The sequence below is a fragment of the Acanthochromis polyacanthus genome, chromosome 6 (assembly GCF_021347895.1).
Source record: "Acanthochromis polyacanthus isolate Apoly-LR-REF ecotype Palm Island chromosome 6, KAUST_Apoly_ChrSc, whole genome shotgun sequence".
NCBI lineage: Eukaryota > Metazoa > Chordata > Actinopteri > Pomacentridae > Acanthochromis > Acanthochromis polyacanthus.
The window spans coordinates 35,076,690-35,093,813 of NC_067118.1; the positions used below are offsets into that span (position 1 = coordinate 35,076,690).

A 17,124-nucleotide genomic window follows, 5' to 3' on the forward strand; every position below is an offset into this window, starting at 1 on the left:
GATTTGACTGTGTCACACTCAACAACCCTTCCTTTATTTCAGTTTACATTGATTAAAGGCTTCTCCTGCAAGTACCCCAGACTTAGACTAGAGACATGGGCTAATCCCTTTCAATCTTCAAATTCCCAAAGTAACACATACCTCAATGAAAAGGCAGAGTAAAACCTGTCTTTAGAACAAATTCTGATTCCACTGTAATGCATTATCCTTTTACATTTTAAGAGCATTTTATATAATGATTACTTCAATTACCGTGTAAATTGCATATGTGTTTCATTGCATACCAAAATATGAGTTATTTTTGCAATCAAAGAAGAGACGTAAAGGAAAACGATGGGTTTGGAGATGCTGAAATGAAAGCTCGGACTGACTAAGAAAACAGCACGATAACACTACATTTCTGCAAACCCTGTGTGATTCCAAGGTGATTACAAAGATGCACAAATGACAAAATACCTTGAAAGATTAGTGTAACTGTCTGTCATGTCGATGCACACATGTATACTGTGTGTATCTGTTTATGTATGCATCTCATATGTGTTGCCTTGCTGTGGATAGAGGACCAGTCCCTGGGAATCCGTGACACAGGAGAAGGTATTGGTGGGAATATTCTCCACTTCTAATAGATTATTTTCCAGGTGGACCGAAGCCAAAGTGGAGCCAGAATTCCGAGGGTGACACACTCCCCACTGCCTCACCAGCCTGAAAACACAGCATACATACATTTAAATTTAGACAGGCACAAACACAGACTCTCTCAACAAATCAAGAGCTGTAGCAAAATGGAAAGAAATGGTGTTATTTGCCTCAGACAATGAAGGTGCCAGGATATCTTTCTTTGCTTCATTGCCAAGCTCCTTGGAGTCATTTCCAAAGGAAGCTCCACCAGCAAAGCTAATGGCATTACAATGGGATTGGGTAACTAGCAACAGGGGCGCCATATAGGGGTGAAAAGTTAGGACAATTCCAAGGGCCCATGGATGATAGGGGCCCCCAAAAATATGTAGAAAAAAATTAAATTATTAAACTTAATATTAAGCACAGTATTTTACTATTGTGTGTTTCAAATATAATACAGTTCATATTCGCTATGTTTTTATTGCACTAAAAGTTGAATATCCATTGACAAAAAGTAAACATCTATATTGACTGACCACCCCCCTGTATCTGCATGAAATGGTTTGGTCCGCTTTAGCGTCACTCACTAACGGCGCTTAATTGCAATCAGACAGGAGATGCGCCAAACAGACGTCGCTGCTGTGTGGCCACAATGTTGTCAAAAAAACAAAAATCTGGTTATCAGAAGAGGAAGGAAAGGAAAGAGAGAGAGGAGAGAGAAAAGAAAGGCGTACGATCTCTGAGCCAGTTTTTCAATAAGAAAGGTGAGTAGCCTGTAGTCTGTGAATTTAGCCTGTTGGTTTAGGCTAATGTCCATGGTGAAATAAACCAACTAGCTATAGATTAGTGTTAGCTTACATTATATCAGCATTTAGTCAGTGCAGGGAAACGTTTAGGAAGGTATTCATATTAAATCACTGCCCCTGCCCCTTTTAGCAGCTGATGATGATGAGTCAGCAGCACCCCAGTCTCCCCATACCATCACCCTTCCCTGCCCCAGTGAAGACACTGTGCTAATGATATTGGCATGTCAGTTAGTGTCATTGCAGGGAGTCTGTGAGGATTTCTGTCAATCTTGCTCTTTTCACCATTACAAAAAAGAAAATGAAATATTCATTAATGACATAAATTCCAACAAATTATTTTTTATCACATCATGAGCATTATGAAATGATTTATGAATAAACAAATAACCTTCTGTCTGTACTGGATGATACAAATCACCAGTAGTAAATCTTGCTAGTACTAGTATAGAACTACAAGTACTAGTATAGAACTACAAGAAGAAAGACAGTTGCAAGCCTTTAATTAGAGTCATGTAAAGCTTTGATGGGACAGTTAGGTCCTAGAGATGTGGTAACAACGGTAGCGCAGCAGCACAGAGGGGGCCCAATTAAATTTTTTTTCATGGGGCCCAAAATTCCTGGCGGCGCCCCTGACTAGCAAGCAAGCATTTAGCTTAACCTGGCATTCCTAATGATCATACTTGAAGCGTAAAAACTGACTTTGTGGGAAATGCAGTTCTACCTGATCTGGTTGTTGTCCAGTCTCAGAACTTGCAGGTTCTTGAACTGCCTGACACAACGAGGGACCTCTCTCAAGAGATTGTTGTTCAGCAGGAGCTCAGTCAGTGAGCGGTACATCCCAACAAAAGAGTATCGATCTATACCCTCTTTGCTCAAGGCATTGTGGGATAGATGGAGGGACTGCAGACCGGGGCGTATGTGACGGAACGTGAAAGCAGGGATGTAGCTGATGTTGTTGTGTTGGAGGTTCAGTTTACGGAGGTGGCGAGGCAGATTCATTGGAACTGAGGTGAACTGGTTGTAGGACAGGTCCAAGGCCTCCATTGACCTGAAGTCGAGAAAGACACGGAAGAATCATGAATCTTAGTACAAGAGGAGCCAAGCATGACTCTGCGGATGACAATGCTAGTTTGGTGGACACTCGATAAGTTTGTAAAAGCTAAAAAAATCGGAACAACCGGACAAGACATCCATTTTATAGTGAAATCATCAACAGCAACTGATGGGAGACTTGTACACAACTCACAATTGTCCTGAAGACTTTGGTGATCTCCTAATCACCTCACTGAGGTAGACATTTATGAATTTAAGCAAAATATATTGTATAACTATTGAGCAGAAGCATGTTAGCATCGTGATGTTAGCATGTGAGGTTTTACAGAGCTCTGTGATAGTGGATGCCAACTTTCTCACTTCTTCCAACACTTCACTGCAGACCTCATGTTTTATAGTTACTGGACTCCTGCACTGCACTGTTGGGGAGAGTTGTGAAGCGAGGCTGGGAGGGAATAATAGGGAGCACCAGGAGAGAAAATAATGGGGCCTCAGGGGGGTTGCAACATAAGAGCAATGTGTAGCAATTTGACGAGAAATGTGTGATCTGCGCAGAAAATCTTTAGTTTGGGGTAAACAGAATGAATGACCATGGAGACAGGACCAGATTTCTGGGGTCTGAGAAAAAGATGCTGTGCAGGACTTTGATGTTTCTGTTGGAGGATCCCACACAGCTGTTGTGAGTTTACAGCTCAGCTCACAGCGGGAGGGAAACCTCATTTTCTGTTCTTCCACCATTCATCGACCATTTCGAGTAACCAGAACACACTACGGTGGTCAGTTAGTGATCGCACAGTGAAGAGAAACAGGCACCAATGAGGAGAAAGAGAGTGGGGGCATCTGTCTGGCTGATGCTGAATGCCTCTGTATTTCTGCTCCTCTCTTAAACATTACAACTCCCAGGTCGCATTAATCATTGTAATTTTTGTGGGACTTGTATTTCCATGAGAAAGATTAAGTAACAGTAAAGGTCGAGGTTACAGAAGGTCCACTGACACTTGAGGCCTGTTGCATTCCTCTCTGCTTAACAAAGGCGCAGTAAAGCATCACATTAATATAATTATGAAGACAAAGTTAAGGCGCAAGTGACTGGGCATGAGAGATTAATTCAGAACATACAACACACACTAAGAGGCCTTTTCGTAACCGAAACATATTGTGGCAGATATGGATTGCTGTGAAAAAGTGGTTTCTGCTTGAAATTACAACCCTAAAAATGTATTTATTTTTTGTCCCATAGCACCAGTTGAGGCCAGTTGTGTGCTGCTGATTTGTATTCTAAAACTTTGCCCGGACACTCAGCAGCAGTCCACCACTGCTCAGAGCTCCACATGGTATTAATGAGCAGAGGGACACACAATCCTCTCTTCTCAGAGCCCTCCTCCCTTCACACTCCCACCCACTGGCACCTACACACAAACACACACAGCAGCGCACACGCATGTACGTGCAGCATGATGTGGAGAGGAAACACTTGCGCACACACAGACAAATAAACATGCTCATAGACAGAGAGCTGTGCCAAGAAATGCATACGCAAACAAGGGTATGAATTTGAAGGCTCACAAATGTGTTCAAACAAAATAACATGCATTCCCTCTGCAAAATGAATATATTACATCATTTCTAAAATGGTCATGACACAAACCAAATGTCTTTCTGTTCACAAATGTGTGTCTATGGATTTGTGTAAACACGGCCGGGTTTAATCAAGCTGATGGTCTGCTCATCCCCACAGTTTTGGGTTCTAATGAGAACCGGCACACAGAAGAGTTTGAATCACACCTACACACACACACACACACACACACACACACACACACACACACACACACACACACACACACACACACACACACACAGGTATAACACGTACGTATACACACAGCTCCATCTGTGCCGAGCCCACACTGGCAGCACTACAGAAGCTGGTTGAAGCATGTTGGCAGCCGTTCCAGGATAGGTAACGCAGCCAGGCACAGTAGCTGTGCCAAGTAGGCCAGTGACAACAAGACTGGGCTTAAAAATGCACTGATGGATGGATGATTGCACATGGTTTCAGATTTTTTTTTAATGTGCACTTCTGTTTGCATTGAATTCATCAACATGGGCTAATATCTAGGAGTATTTTGGGTCATTTGTCACATCTATTGAAACCAGACGTGAGCAACCGTGGATTCAATTAAAGTTATGACTTCGACATTTTACAGCAGCAGTGTATACTTAAACCCAGCTGTGAGTATTTGTGTGCACTCTGTCATTCAGACTGTAATGACTTTGTAACCGACTGAGGGTCATTTAAGGTCAATGGTTTTTCTTGATATCAGTGTGATGTTTTCGCTGTTGTGTGCTAGTGTTTTGGTGTGCAGAATTGTGCTTGTTTTCCCATTTATATAAGCTTGTTACGAAACCAATTTGTGCTGGGCCAAAAACAAAAAGAGCTTTCGTTAGAAATCCTATCAGGCCGAGACACGTCACAGCATAACACGACACACACATCTTCGGCGTGATGACGACTGAACCTGCACCTCCATGCAGCCGGTCTGAGCCTGCAGCGATGATAAATCAACACAGATCTGCTGCGACAGCTTCTCTGCCAAAATGACACAATTACAAAAAAACAAAAACCAAATGGCCAACAAACATAATTTGTTTCATCATAACTGCAGTCCCTTTTACTGGTAAATGAAAAACACTTAACTTTGTGTCATTTTCAATTAATGCTGTTTGTATATTTGAAATGAACATTTTAAGCTGGTGACCTATTTACAAGGTTGTTATACTAAACTGCAGAACATATAAAAAAGATTAGGATAATTTTCCCAATATAAACATTTTACAGACTAAATTAAAAGCTGCATGAAATATCATGGATATTTGGAAGAAGTCATGTTATGTAAATTAAAGCAGTAAAAGCATACAGTGCCTATAAAAACTCTCTTGGAAGGGTTTCCTTTTCATTGCTTTTCAGCATTGATTTAGAGCCGATTTAATTTGCCGTTTTTTGAAAAGAATTTACAAAAAAAAAAAAAATTAAATTATTTCCTGTCAAAGGGAAAACAGATTTCCGCAAAGTAATGTCAGTTAATTAAAAATATAAATTGTAAGATAAGTCATTGCATGAATATTTACCTGCTTCAAGTCAGTATTTAGTAGATGTACCTTTGGCCACATAAGGTCTGTCAGTTTTCACAGGGATCATAGGTGAACAGCCCTTTTCAAATCTAGGCACAATTTCTGGATGGATATCTGGGTTCAACTTGTTCTCTTTAAACCATTTGTGAAACCTTGGGCGTATGCCGGTCAGTGTCTTGCTATAACACAAATTTGCTCCAAATTCGCAGGTCTCTTGTAGACTTGCATTAGGTTGTTCAACAGCTTTCCCTACACTTTGCTGCCTTCATTTTACCCTCTACCTTTACAAGCCGCCAAGATCCTGCTGCAGAGAAGCATCATCACATCATGATGCCGCCACCTCCATGCTTCTTGGTAGGGACAGTATGTTTGTGTTGGTGTTCGCCAAACTATGTGTCTAGTCTGATGAGCATAAAGCTCAGTTTTGGTCCTATCAAACCAAAGAACATTTTTACAGTTGACTTCAGAGTCTCCCATATGCCTTCTGGTGAACTCTAGTCAAGATTTAATATAAGCTTTTTTTCCACCAGTGGGTTTGTCTTCACCACCATAAAGCTTTGATTTGGGTACAACGGGCAACAGCTGGTATATGTACTCTATTCTATTTTAGCCACTGAAGCTTGTAACTCCTTCAGAGGAGTCATAAGTGTCTTGGTGGCCTCTCTCATTAGTGTCGTTGTAGCATGGTCACTCAGTTTTTTAAGGACACTGCTCTCGTCAGATGTACACGTGTCGTATTCTTTCCATTTCTTCGTGCTGGATTCAGTCGCACTCCGAGATATTTGGTGACTTGGATACTTTCTTGCCACTAACTTATGTTTTCCAATAATCTTGTCACAGAGTTTCTTTAGTCTTCTTTTTGTAATTACAGCTAGTAGTGCTGATTCATAGTGACTGAAACTTCCAGATGCAGGTTTCTTTATACTACATTTGATGTGCATCACGATCTCTATTTCACTAATTGTGCGACTTCTAGCACCAATTTGCTGCACCTGTGTTGAATTTGGTGTCACTGTAAAGTGGGCAAAACACTTAATTGACATTTTATATGTTTAATTAATTGATATTACTTTGTAGAAATCTGTTTGTACTTTGACATCAAAGAGTTTTTTTTATTTTTGCCAAAAAAGGCAAATTTAATTGACTATGTTTCCATGCTGAAAAGCAATATAAGGAAAATACTTCCAAGGGGGGCGAGTACTTTTTTTATGGGCACTGTAATTCAAACCATGCTGTAGTTTTATCAGTGAACATGTAGAGTTTGGGTTCGGGGTCTGTTGGCTGGCAGCAGTTATGTGATCACTGGGGAGTTCTGATCAACCACAGAGGAAGCAGATATGGAGGCATTTAAGACATTTATTTGAGCTGAAATGTTCCTAAAGAACCAAGAGAAGATGGCAAACAGGCAGGTGTGTGTGTACGTGTTATACATGTACAGCTGTGTTTTAAAGATGAAAGCTGTTAGTTGTGCCCTTGAGGAGAGTCAACTATGGTTGTTAGTGCAAAATGGTGTGCTACTGCAGATTCAAGTTATATAACAAACACATACCTGGAAAAGCAGACACAAAAAGAGAGGCACAATTGTTAAAGGCAGGCAGAGGCATATTTTATAAGAAAGAAAATCAGGCAAAACCGCAAGCATTTATCAGCAAAACACATTTATTTAGGATTAAAGTATTTGTTATGCAAAAATGAAAAGCATGTTTGTTTTCACCTTAACATCTTCATATGAAGACAGATGATAGATAGAAGATACATGGATAGACAGTTATATAGACATATAGTCATGCCATATCATATATGCCATGACTTAGCATTTCCAACTGGAAAATGCAGTATATGTAAGTCATGTATTTTTGTGACAAAAAAATAAAACCAAATTTTAAAAAAATGAATTTGTCCCTTCTGTGCCCTACAAGTTGTGTCTGTTTCCACAGTGGAAGCTAATCCAGCAACGCCACAGTGTACAACCTAAAATTTTGATAGATATTGATATTCATTCATCCTGTATGTTGCCTCTTGACCAGGTCGTTATCGAAAATGAGAACGAGTTCTCAACTAACTTACCTGGTAAAATAAAGGTTAAATAAAATTAATATTTGCTATCCCCCAGATACCAGTTTTTCACACAGTAAAGTTGTCCCAGATCTGCCTTGTCCTGCATTTGCGTTCCTCCTGGTAATTCCTGCCACTGGGCAAATATCAAAAAAGGATAAGATTTCAATAGTTGTCCAATTTTGAGGTTCTTATACTGCACGTTGCGTATTGCCACTATTTGTCAGAAGGAAATGCCCCTAAAACTCATCTCTGTATTGCAAAATTATATATATATTTAGATTTTTTCCCCTATCATAATAATAATAAATAATGCCCTTCTGCTTCAAAATGGCTTAGATGCAACTCTGCCCTCACCCCTCTGCTGCTCACTGCATCTTGAACACAGTACCTCACCGATGACTTTGCTGTCATCGGTGAGGTACAGCAGAGTCCAGACATATTCCAACACTGTAAACCTCCTCTACACTACACCATGACAAAGCGTAATATTGGGGTAACTCAGCCAAACATGTCTGAACTGCAAATTGACCGTGAAGAAGAAAAATAATATGGAAAGCTCTATGCTGCAAGTAGGTTTTCTATATATAAAAATGTGTTTTCAAAGCAGTCATCGGTACACAATTTTCAGAAGGTAGATATTGAAGTGCGAGTCTACTAATAGTGAGTGAGACAGATGCCAGGTCCAATCTCAACTCCCCAGCTCCCTGTAACCTCCAGTACCCGCCACTCGTACCTCCAATCACCGAGCCCCAACAGGAGGCAACAATAACACTTACTTCATGACATGGAACACAGAAAGTCCACTAACTGGAACCAGCACATTGCAGTTTATTTCACCATTAAGCAATTTACTTTTCATTTTCCTTCCTTTTTTTTTTCAGCCCCACTCTTCTTCTCCACACACCTCAGTACAACTACACAGTGAATGCATTTCTCTACTGGTGGTTGCAACATGGATTTGACCATTTTGAGCCTGTAGAATTACAGGCGGCTCACTTAAAGGGAGGATTCTTGCTTTATGCCACTCGGGGCTCATTAGTGACCTTTTGCCATTGTCTCCTGCTGTGGGGTTCAGGTCAAGCTGAATTTGTTCACAGTCTGCTGTCTATGCAGCGCAGACGCAGGCTTTAGAAATCGAGGAAAGCCAATAAGCCTGCAGTGCCAGTGGGAAAGTTGCTGCTCTCACTGCTAATGAGGTCAAGTGTCAGGCATCAAATATATATGTCAGGGTAGAGACTGCGATTTGGTAGAGTTGGAGTTTCTACCAGTAGAGATTGCGATTGGAGTCTCTACCAGTAGAAACTCCAATCCTACCAGTAGAGATGGAACTTTAAATCTGAACCCTGCCCTGACCCCTGACCCTAACCTTAAAAATCTAACCTTAGCCCTGACAAATCTCTACTGGTAGGATTGGAGTTTCTACTGGTAGAGATTGCGATCGCAATCTCGACTGGTAGAAACTCCAATTCTACTGGTAGAGGTTGCGATCGCAATCTCTGCTGGTAGAAACTCCAACTCTACCAAATCGCTGTCTCTACCCTGACATATATATTGGAGTCAGAAGTCAAATGAAGACTCCATACAGCGTGTTTGAATTGACACCAATGAAATGTCATCTCTGTCTGGAAAGGGTTTTCTTTTTTTTACTGTTTCCCGTCTGTGATTATAAGATCATCAATCAAATTTCTCCTGAATATATCTTCTCAACTTTTTCTGCTTTGCCATCTAATACACACAGAATCTCTCTAATTGCACTTTCCTGCACTCTCTCTTTTGCATTCTCTTTTCCTCAGCTTTCCCTGAAGCTCCCACTGTGGTTCACAAGGATCCCAGGGAGCAACGAAAAACCCACTGGAATTTACTATATTTAAACAGCACACATGCACACACATATACACACCACGTAGACATACATAAACACACACACAGGCACACGGTTGCCCTCGGGCTCTCACTCACACGCCTGCTCGTCTAAGTACACGAGGTCAGCTGTCATAACTTCTGTGATATGTGAGCATGCATGTGTCTGTGGGAGTGGGAAGAAGAAGAAAAGGGGACAATAATGTGTCTGTCTTGTCAGTGAAAATGTCAGCTAAAAAATATTTACCGATACGGATGCCAGACACGCTAAAGGAGCAGTAGTATTTATCTGGATTGTGCTTCGATCCGTTTGTGAAAAGTGCCAGCATGAGACATTGGTGACAGGAGCTGTAACTTATCGTTGAGCTGTTAGAAAACATTTTCATGAGGTGTTATTTTAAAACTTGTAGATGCCACAAGCAAAAAAAAAAAAAAAAAAGGGACGAACATGCGTAAACATAAATAATGATTAGAAAATGTTCAGATTGTGATGACAGTGAAATGACACCAGGCTTCCCCCTTGTGGCAGATAGAAGAACTACATAATGGATGGATGGATGGATGGATGGATGGATGTACCTGAGACGGGTCCAGGCCCGGGAAGCAATGCCTTGCTCGTGCAGCTGGTTGTGACTCAGGTCTAACGCTCTCAGATGAATGCAGTTCTTCAGTGCCTCCTCTGTCACCTCCTCAATCAGATTTTCATTCATTTCAAGCTCCTGAACAGTAAAAAAAAAGCCACACAGACATTAAAGTCTGATTGCAGGCAGCAGCAGTACCAAAACATAGCTGTTTTATGACTAAAAATGCTCAGTAAAAAAGAAAATAAAGCTGATATCTGAAGATACACGAGATATTCAAGCAAAAGCTTCAAAGTTGTTGAGAGCTAAATACAGAGAGAAATTTAGAGATTTCTCTTTTCACCAGCTCAAAGATCTACAGCAGGTTCAGAAAAGAAAAAAAGCTTTCTACTGGTCCACCACAGTTTTTCTTTTTGCTCTTAGTTTTCACCATCAGTTAAATATTACCTTCAAAGTTACATTTTCTCCTTTTTTCACACAGCCTGGACTTCCTGCCTCACTGAGCAACTCACTTGAGTCCCACAGAAAATGAAAGGTGAGGACAAACTTTACTTCACGTGTGTTGAAGTGTGTGCTTCAGTGTGTTTTTAGTCTGAGGCTGAAGTGTAAACTCAGCATGGTGAAGCTCAAAATGAACCTCTGCTAATTCTGTGACAGAACATATACGGTTGCTACCTGTCAGGTTTTCTGAGGTGGCCCTAAGTACAACAGCAGGCCTCTGTTGCTTATCCCAACATTTTAAGGGGAACAATTTCCTCTACTAAAGTGATTCTTGCACCTGCAGAGAGGCAGGAAGGCCCTGAGGGACGGAGCGGAAGCGGTTGTTGTCCAGCTGGAGATCCAGAAGTCTCTGTAGCGGTTTGAAAGCTAAAGGTGACACGCTGCCTTCATGAAGGAGATTCTCCTCCAGTTTCAACTTCAGGAGATTTGATAAACCTTGAAGCAAAATTGTCGTCATTACTTTCACAAAGGCTGTGTTTCTCCTGTATGTGCATTGATACAAGATGTACCTTTGAAGCAGTGGGGGGTGAGTGCACTAAGCTTGTTTTTGTTGATCTGCAGCTCCTCCAGAGATGGTGGCAGCGCTGGGACTGTGCTAATCTGGTTGCCATCTAGATTCAGCTTCTTCAGAAAGGTCAAGTTCTGCAAGACATGCAGCAAAAAAAAAATGAAAAAAACAGATAAAATGGATACTTATCTCAAAGTCCATAATTTTCCATCCCAACTTGACAATCAGGATGCAATCACAGACTTCACAGAAATACACCAAATGAGTGAATGTGAGACTCGTGCATCTCCTCCACGCCATGTATCATGTGCTGTTTTTAGCGAAGCCACTTTGGTTGGCTCCTCAGTGAAAGCTGCTGTGGTGGAGCTGTGAGTAAAAGCAGTGGACAAGATCTTTGCAGTATCGCTCCAACCAGGCCATCGGTCCTCTGTCATTATAAGGATCTGAGCACAAAATGAAAGAAAAAAAATATTCCCCTAAAAAGAATTTACTTATATTCTCCACATCATTGGCTCCAGCTGTTTTCCAATGGGTCCATCCAGCCAATACCGTGACAGTATATCAGTGGTGGTGTGTAATGATTGGTCAGAGTGTGGTAGGCTGCCTCGGTGTGGTCAGGAACTGTGCTTGGCCTGTGGTCATTTAGAGGTTAGACCAGAGGCTATTCTTAGAAAGGATTAGTTAATGCAGTTTTAGTACTCTTTTATTACTGTAATGATACGGGATCCAGGCTGCTTTTTATTTTAATTAGATGCAAAGTCACTTATAAAATGAGCTTGTACGTCACACACTCATTCATTCCCATTTAGCAGGCAGCAGAATCTCCAGAAGAGGGAAGCAGAGCAGCTCGGGACAATGTCGAACCAGTTCTTCACACGCTAACCAAAAGAAGGCAACAGCAAGTCAAAGGTGTAAATCACAGCTTAACGCTTCTACCCTCGAACAGCTTCAAAACTATGTTGAGGGTACACTGATTCGTAATAGTGACAATGCCATCTTTTCCCCCTTCCTGACCCCCAAATGCTTGTTTCTGGCCATGATTCATTATCTTAAAGTTGAGAGAATAACTGATACAGAGGCACCAAAGAGTTTTATTCAGCTGAATCATTCTGTTGAGTGTTGCTGTTCACAGTAAAATTGTCAGTTTGCATTAAGATTATGATTTTGGTGAGCCAAGAAGAATTTTGTGTACCCACAAATCTAGCGCCTTTTTCTGCCGTTTTGGAGACTGACAGGAAAACTCGGATCATTCTGCAGTTACTGTCCTCAACAAGCAGCAGGTGCTGCTGTGAGCTTCTCCCCCTCCCAAAGCACAGGCTGTCAGTCCAGTAACCCTGCAGCAGTCCCAGTGTCTGATTAAAGGACACATCCCTCCGCGGCCAGACGGCAGGTGAATCGCTCATATTTTTGCATATTTCACAACTATTCGCATACTTTGCAACTTTCCGCAATTTCCCCGCATAAAATGGCACAAAAACCCCGCATATTTATTCACATAATCAAGGATTTTTGCCCGCGTTTTTCTGGAGGGTCTACATTTAAGTATGATCAAGCATGTAGAATACTACTACAGCTTTAAGGTACTTGTAGATAAGAAGTAGTGATATAAACAGTTGGGTTAATGGCAGTAGGATAGATTTGAAATATTCCGACAGCGCAGTATTACTCACAAACAGGGGGTTTTGGCTGAAGGACTCGTCATCCAGTTTGTTCTGGCTCAGGTCCAGGGTGTCCAGGTACGGCAGGCCAGAGAAACTTTGTGGAGTGATGATTCTGATGTTGTTCTCTGAGACATTAGATAAAGAAATTAATTACATGATATGATGTAGTTTATGTAAAAGTATAAAAGTCTACTGACGTGAGTGTGATGAGCAGCTGCACTTGTCATATCTGAGCAGGAACTTTTGAAAGCTGCACTAGAATCTTCAATAGAATATGCTGACCTTTAATATCCCCTGCCAACTAAATTCAGATGTCAAGACATCAAAGTAAGTCTAAAACCTTAGATGTGCAGATGGGAAAAAAAATCCATAAAATATGTGTAGTATCATCAAAGCAGCTCTTGAAGCTTCTGGTAATCGCAGAAAATGATTGCACTTTTATTTTGTGCCATCTTGCTAGGCGCAGATATGGTTATTTTGCACACTTCATATCACACACACCTGCCATGTCCAGCTTTGAGGTCTCGGGGTTATGGAAGACTGGCAGGTGAGTCATGCCGATGCCCCGGCAGCTGATTTCTCTGTTTGCAGTCTGACACTCAAGAGGAGACACTGTAAAGCTGGAGAACGTTTCTGTTTGATTGCTGGGAGGCTCAGTTGCCTCCTCTTCTTCTTCCTCTTCCTCCTCTTCTTCTTCTTCTTCTTCCTCCTCTTCTTCTTCTTCTTCTTCTTCCTCCTCTTCTTCTTCTTCTTCTTCCTCCTCTTCTTCTTCTTCTTCTTCTTCCTCCTCTTCTTCTTCTTCCTCCTCTTCTTCTTCCTCCTGACAAATAAAATGAAATGAAATCAACATACAGCTGCAGAAATTTGCTTCTTTACTTCAACTGGATGATGCAGTTATTCCAACTAAAAACAATGGTTTTATTGGTACAAAAAATCCAAACCTCCTCTTCTTCATCATCATCGTCGTCGTCGTCGTCGTCATCGTCATCGTCGTCATCATCGTCATCATCATCCTCCTCCTCACGTGTTTTCCCTTGATCCATCAGCCTTCTTTTCTCAGCATGTAGTTCTTTAAGTGCAGCCATCAGAGCGCTGGTCTCCTCTGCTTTTCCTCGTTTTCTCCAGCCCATTAGAGGTCGTCCAAACCCTGCCTACGATAAAGAGCAGGAAACCAGTGACAAAACTGATCAAAGGAGCAAGATCAGTGCAAACAAGTAGTTTTAAACAAGACTCTAGCACAACTGAAAAGCTCCCGATTTCCGTGTTCGTGTGATCTTACTATTCTATATGCAGTGGCCTCCACTGTGGCGGCATGTTTCCTGCCCCAGGCGCTTCTCCTCCTTCTACCAGTTTCCAGCCTTTCAAAATCAAGCCTTTTTTGCGTGATGTCTTTTTCATCCACTTGGAGACGCTCATCCTGAACCTCTTCTTCACCAAGACAACAGCCAGCATGGAGCAAAACAGAAAAGTAGTTGAAGACATGATGAGAAAACATGCTAGATTTTCACTCTTGTATAAGCTACAAAACTTTAAACTCTGAAAACAAGACAGAAACAGGTAGAATTTTGAGGCTTACCACCGACATGTGTATCCAAAAATGTCCCTCCTGTATCAATCTGTGTTGGATGCATGGTTGCTTCTTCTAATTCAGATGTCTCAGAAGAGATTTCCAATAACGCGTCCACATCATGCCAAGACTTTTGGCTACGTCCTGATAAAACTGTGCCAGTCAGACAAATGAACACAATCCATGTCCTTTGTATTTGCATTGTTGGATGAGCTCTTTCCAGTTGGAGGGAGAAGCCCAAAACTTTTTCTTCAGATCTTCAGGGATGTAGTAAGGATGCAAATCCACCTAAAGTGCAGAAGCCAAAGAGAAGAAACTCTGTGAGCAGCAGTCAGCTTAGGAGTTTACACACCAACATCTCCAGAAAACCCAAGAGTTTGGGATATGAACACTCAGAGCAAAAAGGTGGGACTTCTCAGTTGTGAGTCAGCTTAAATCAATACTAAAACGTACTGCACATGCCCTCTACTCAAAGTAAACGCTGAAGTGAAGAAAGAGTGAGGATGGGAGGGTATATTTAGGAAGCAGGGAGGTAAAAAAAAAAAACCTCTGTGTTAACAAAAGCTCTCAATCATCACACCATGAAATACACAGACCCGCCCTACTCCTACTTGTCTCCACTCCCTTTCATAACCGTCTGCTAACACTAGATGGAAACACCTATTTTTTGTGGAGATGAGACCGTAAAAGGGACAGAAAAAATGAACCTGGAACGCAGTAAATTTCATACCCCTGTGATGGATTCTAGTCAGACATCATCATGATTATGATGTATTTTTATTCCACTGTCACTTTTGTGTTTAGTGAATCAGAGTGTGTTGGTCGTGTACGCTGACCTTGAAGCCTGTCCAACAACAGGCAGGGTTGGTAGACAGCTCAGGTCAGAGACTACCTTGTTTGGCAAAGCTCCACTAGCATCTGCATATGAAAACAAACATGAACTCTGAGAAGAACAATGCCACTGTCTTGACATTCTCTACATACATACTGTACATGTACTGTGGAATGTGTGCATCTTCATACTCACCTTGGACCTCTGGCTGAGTGTGGAGCCAGACTGGGATTTTCACTGTGGGGTGAAACCTGCTGACAAACCCACTATTTGCTCAACAACCACACATTAAATCTGTCAAAATGTGCTTGAAAACATCCATTGTGATGAGCAAGTTCCACTGATACAGTGACTTGCACACATGCCAGTAGGTCATATCAATTTTATGTATCTATTCTAAGCCATATCTAGGGTTTTTTGTGTTTTTTTTAAGACTAGATGATGAGACATGGACGACAGCAGAGTCCAGACATATTCCAAATGGCACAGTGGACAAGCTAACACCAAACACTGAAACACTCAGGTCCTGAGGTGCACTTCCAATGTAAACAGTGGTGTGTCCAAAGACGATTCATTCAACTCTTGACAGGAACATCCAGTAAACCACCGACCACATTCAACCCCTTCCTAAACCTCAGTCTGACAACACCCTACATTAACAATTTCCACTAAAAAGAATGACTCCAGAATATCCAACATTAATACTTTGCTCACATATCTAGGTACGGCTGCCGGTTTAAGACACTATTTACTATCCCACTTGCAGATTAATATAATTTCTCTGACATCTTAGCTCAAGTTTACTACCTTCTGTGCTCTCTCTAAGTAAACGTGGCTTAGACAGTCTGACCACTGCCAGGTCAATGACATCTGTGATACACTTATGTGTAAAGAGCACATGTTCAATAAAACTAGACATCTACAGACATGAAGCATCTCTCAGACGCTATACTTTATATTACCATGACATAAATACTAACATGAGTATGCCATCATCTTCGGAATTACAATATCATTGGTAATGCAAAGCATGTTCAAAATATTAGCAGCCAAAAAGGAAATGCTCTCAAAATGGGAGTCTCAACAAGACAATCCCAAACACATCAGTAAGCAAGCAGCCTTTTAGTTCCAGACCAACAAGATAACCATTACGGAATGGTCAGCACAATCCTCGGACCTCAATCCAATAGAAAACTTATAGGGTGACATCAAAAACATTGTTTCTGAGATGAGACAAAATGCAGAAGAATTGTGGAATTCAGTCAAAATCGTCCTGAGATAAAATACCTGTTCACAGGTGCCAGAAGTGTGTCAACTTCATGCAACACAGGTGTAAAGCAGTTGTCAGAAACAGTGGCTACACAACTCAATATTAGTTCAGTGATTCACAGGAAGGCCATATCTTCAAGTATTTTTCAGTTTATACAGTAAATGTTTACAAAAAAGATGCAGACTGCAACTGCTTTTGAACAGCCTAATATTCCTTTTTCTTCACTTACTGTAAAGTAATAAATGCGATACATTTTTTCCTTTATGTTTTGATATGAAATGGACTGCAGTTTTCCCCAATGCATTCGCATGCATGGAAATAAAAGCTATTGTTTTGAACACAGCTGTGTGTTAACCCTGTTCACAGGCTCAGTTTAATGCACCGCTTCTCCCATGCAGGGGACATAAAGTCACTGATGATTTGGCAGTCATTTTTGTGGTTTCTGAATGGACATGCAAAAAAAAAACAAAAAAAAAAACTTCAATGTGCCAACAGTCAAACATTTGCTCTTTACAACTAGAATGTTACATATTATTTCAGTAAAGAATGTCTTATGTTCTCCTTTTACAAATATTTGGCTATACCTGAACTTAATGAAGTGAAATTTTGACAGGATCATTGTGCTAGTTTAGAGAATCACCAGAGCAGTTCTAATTGTTCAAGAGGGAGAAATT

At 41.1% G+C, this 17,124-nt stretch overlaps 1 protein-coding gene across 1 annotated transcript; it reads right to left on the reverse strand.

Moving 5' to 3' along the window:
• Positions 1 to 10,836: 10,836 nt before the first annotated feature.
• On the reverse strand, positions 10,837 to 13,597 carry si:dkey-32e6.6 (extracellular matrix protein 2). Its single transcript, XM_051949753.1, has 4 exons — positions 13,283 to 13,597; positions 12,791 to 12,906; positions 11,122 to 11,254; positions 10,837 to 10,889 (listed from the first exon to the last, which is right to left on the reverse strand). The coding sequence occupies exons 1-4, from the start codon at positions 13,335 to 13,337 to the stop codon at positions 10,837 to 10,839; spliced, it is 357 nt and encodes a 118-aa protein (XP_051805713.1). The 5' UTR covers positions 13,338 to 13,597.
• Between the last annotated feature and the right edge of the window lie 3,527 nt (positions 13,598 to 17,124).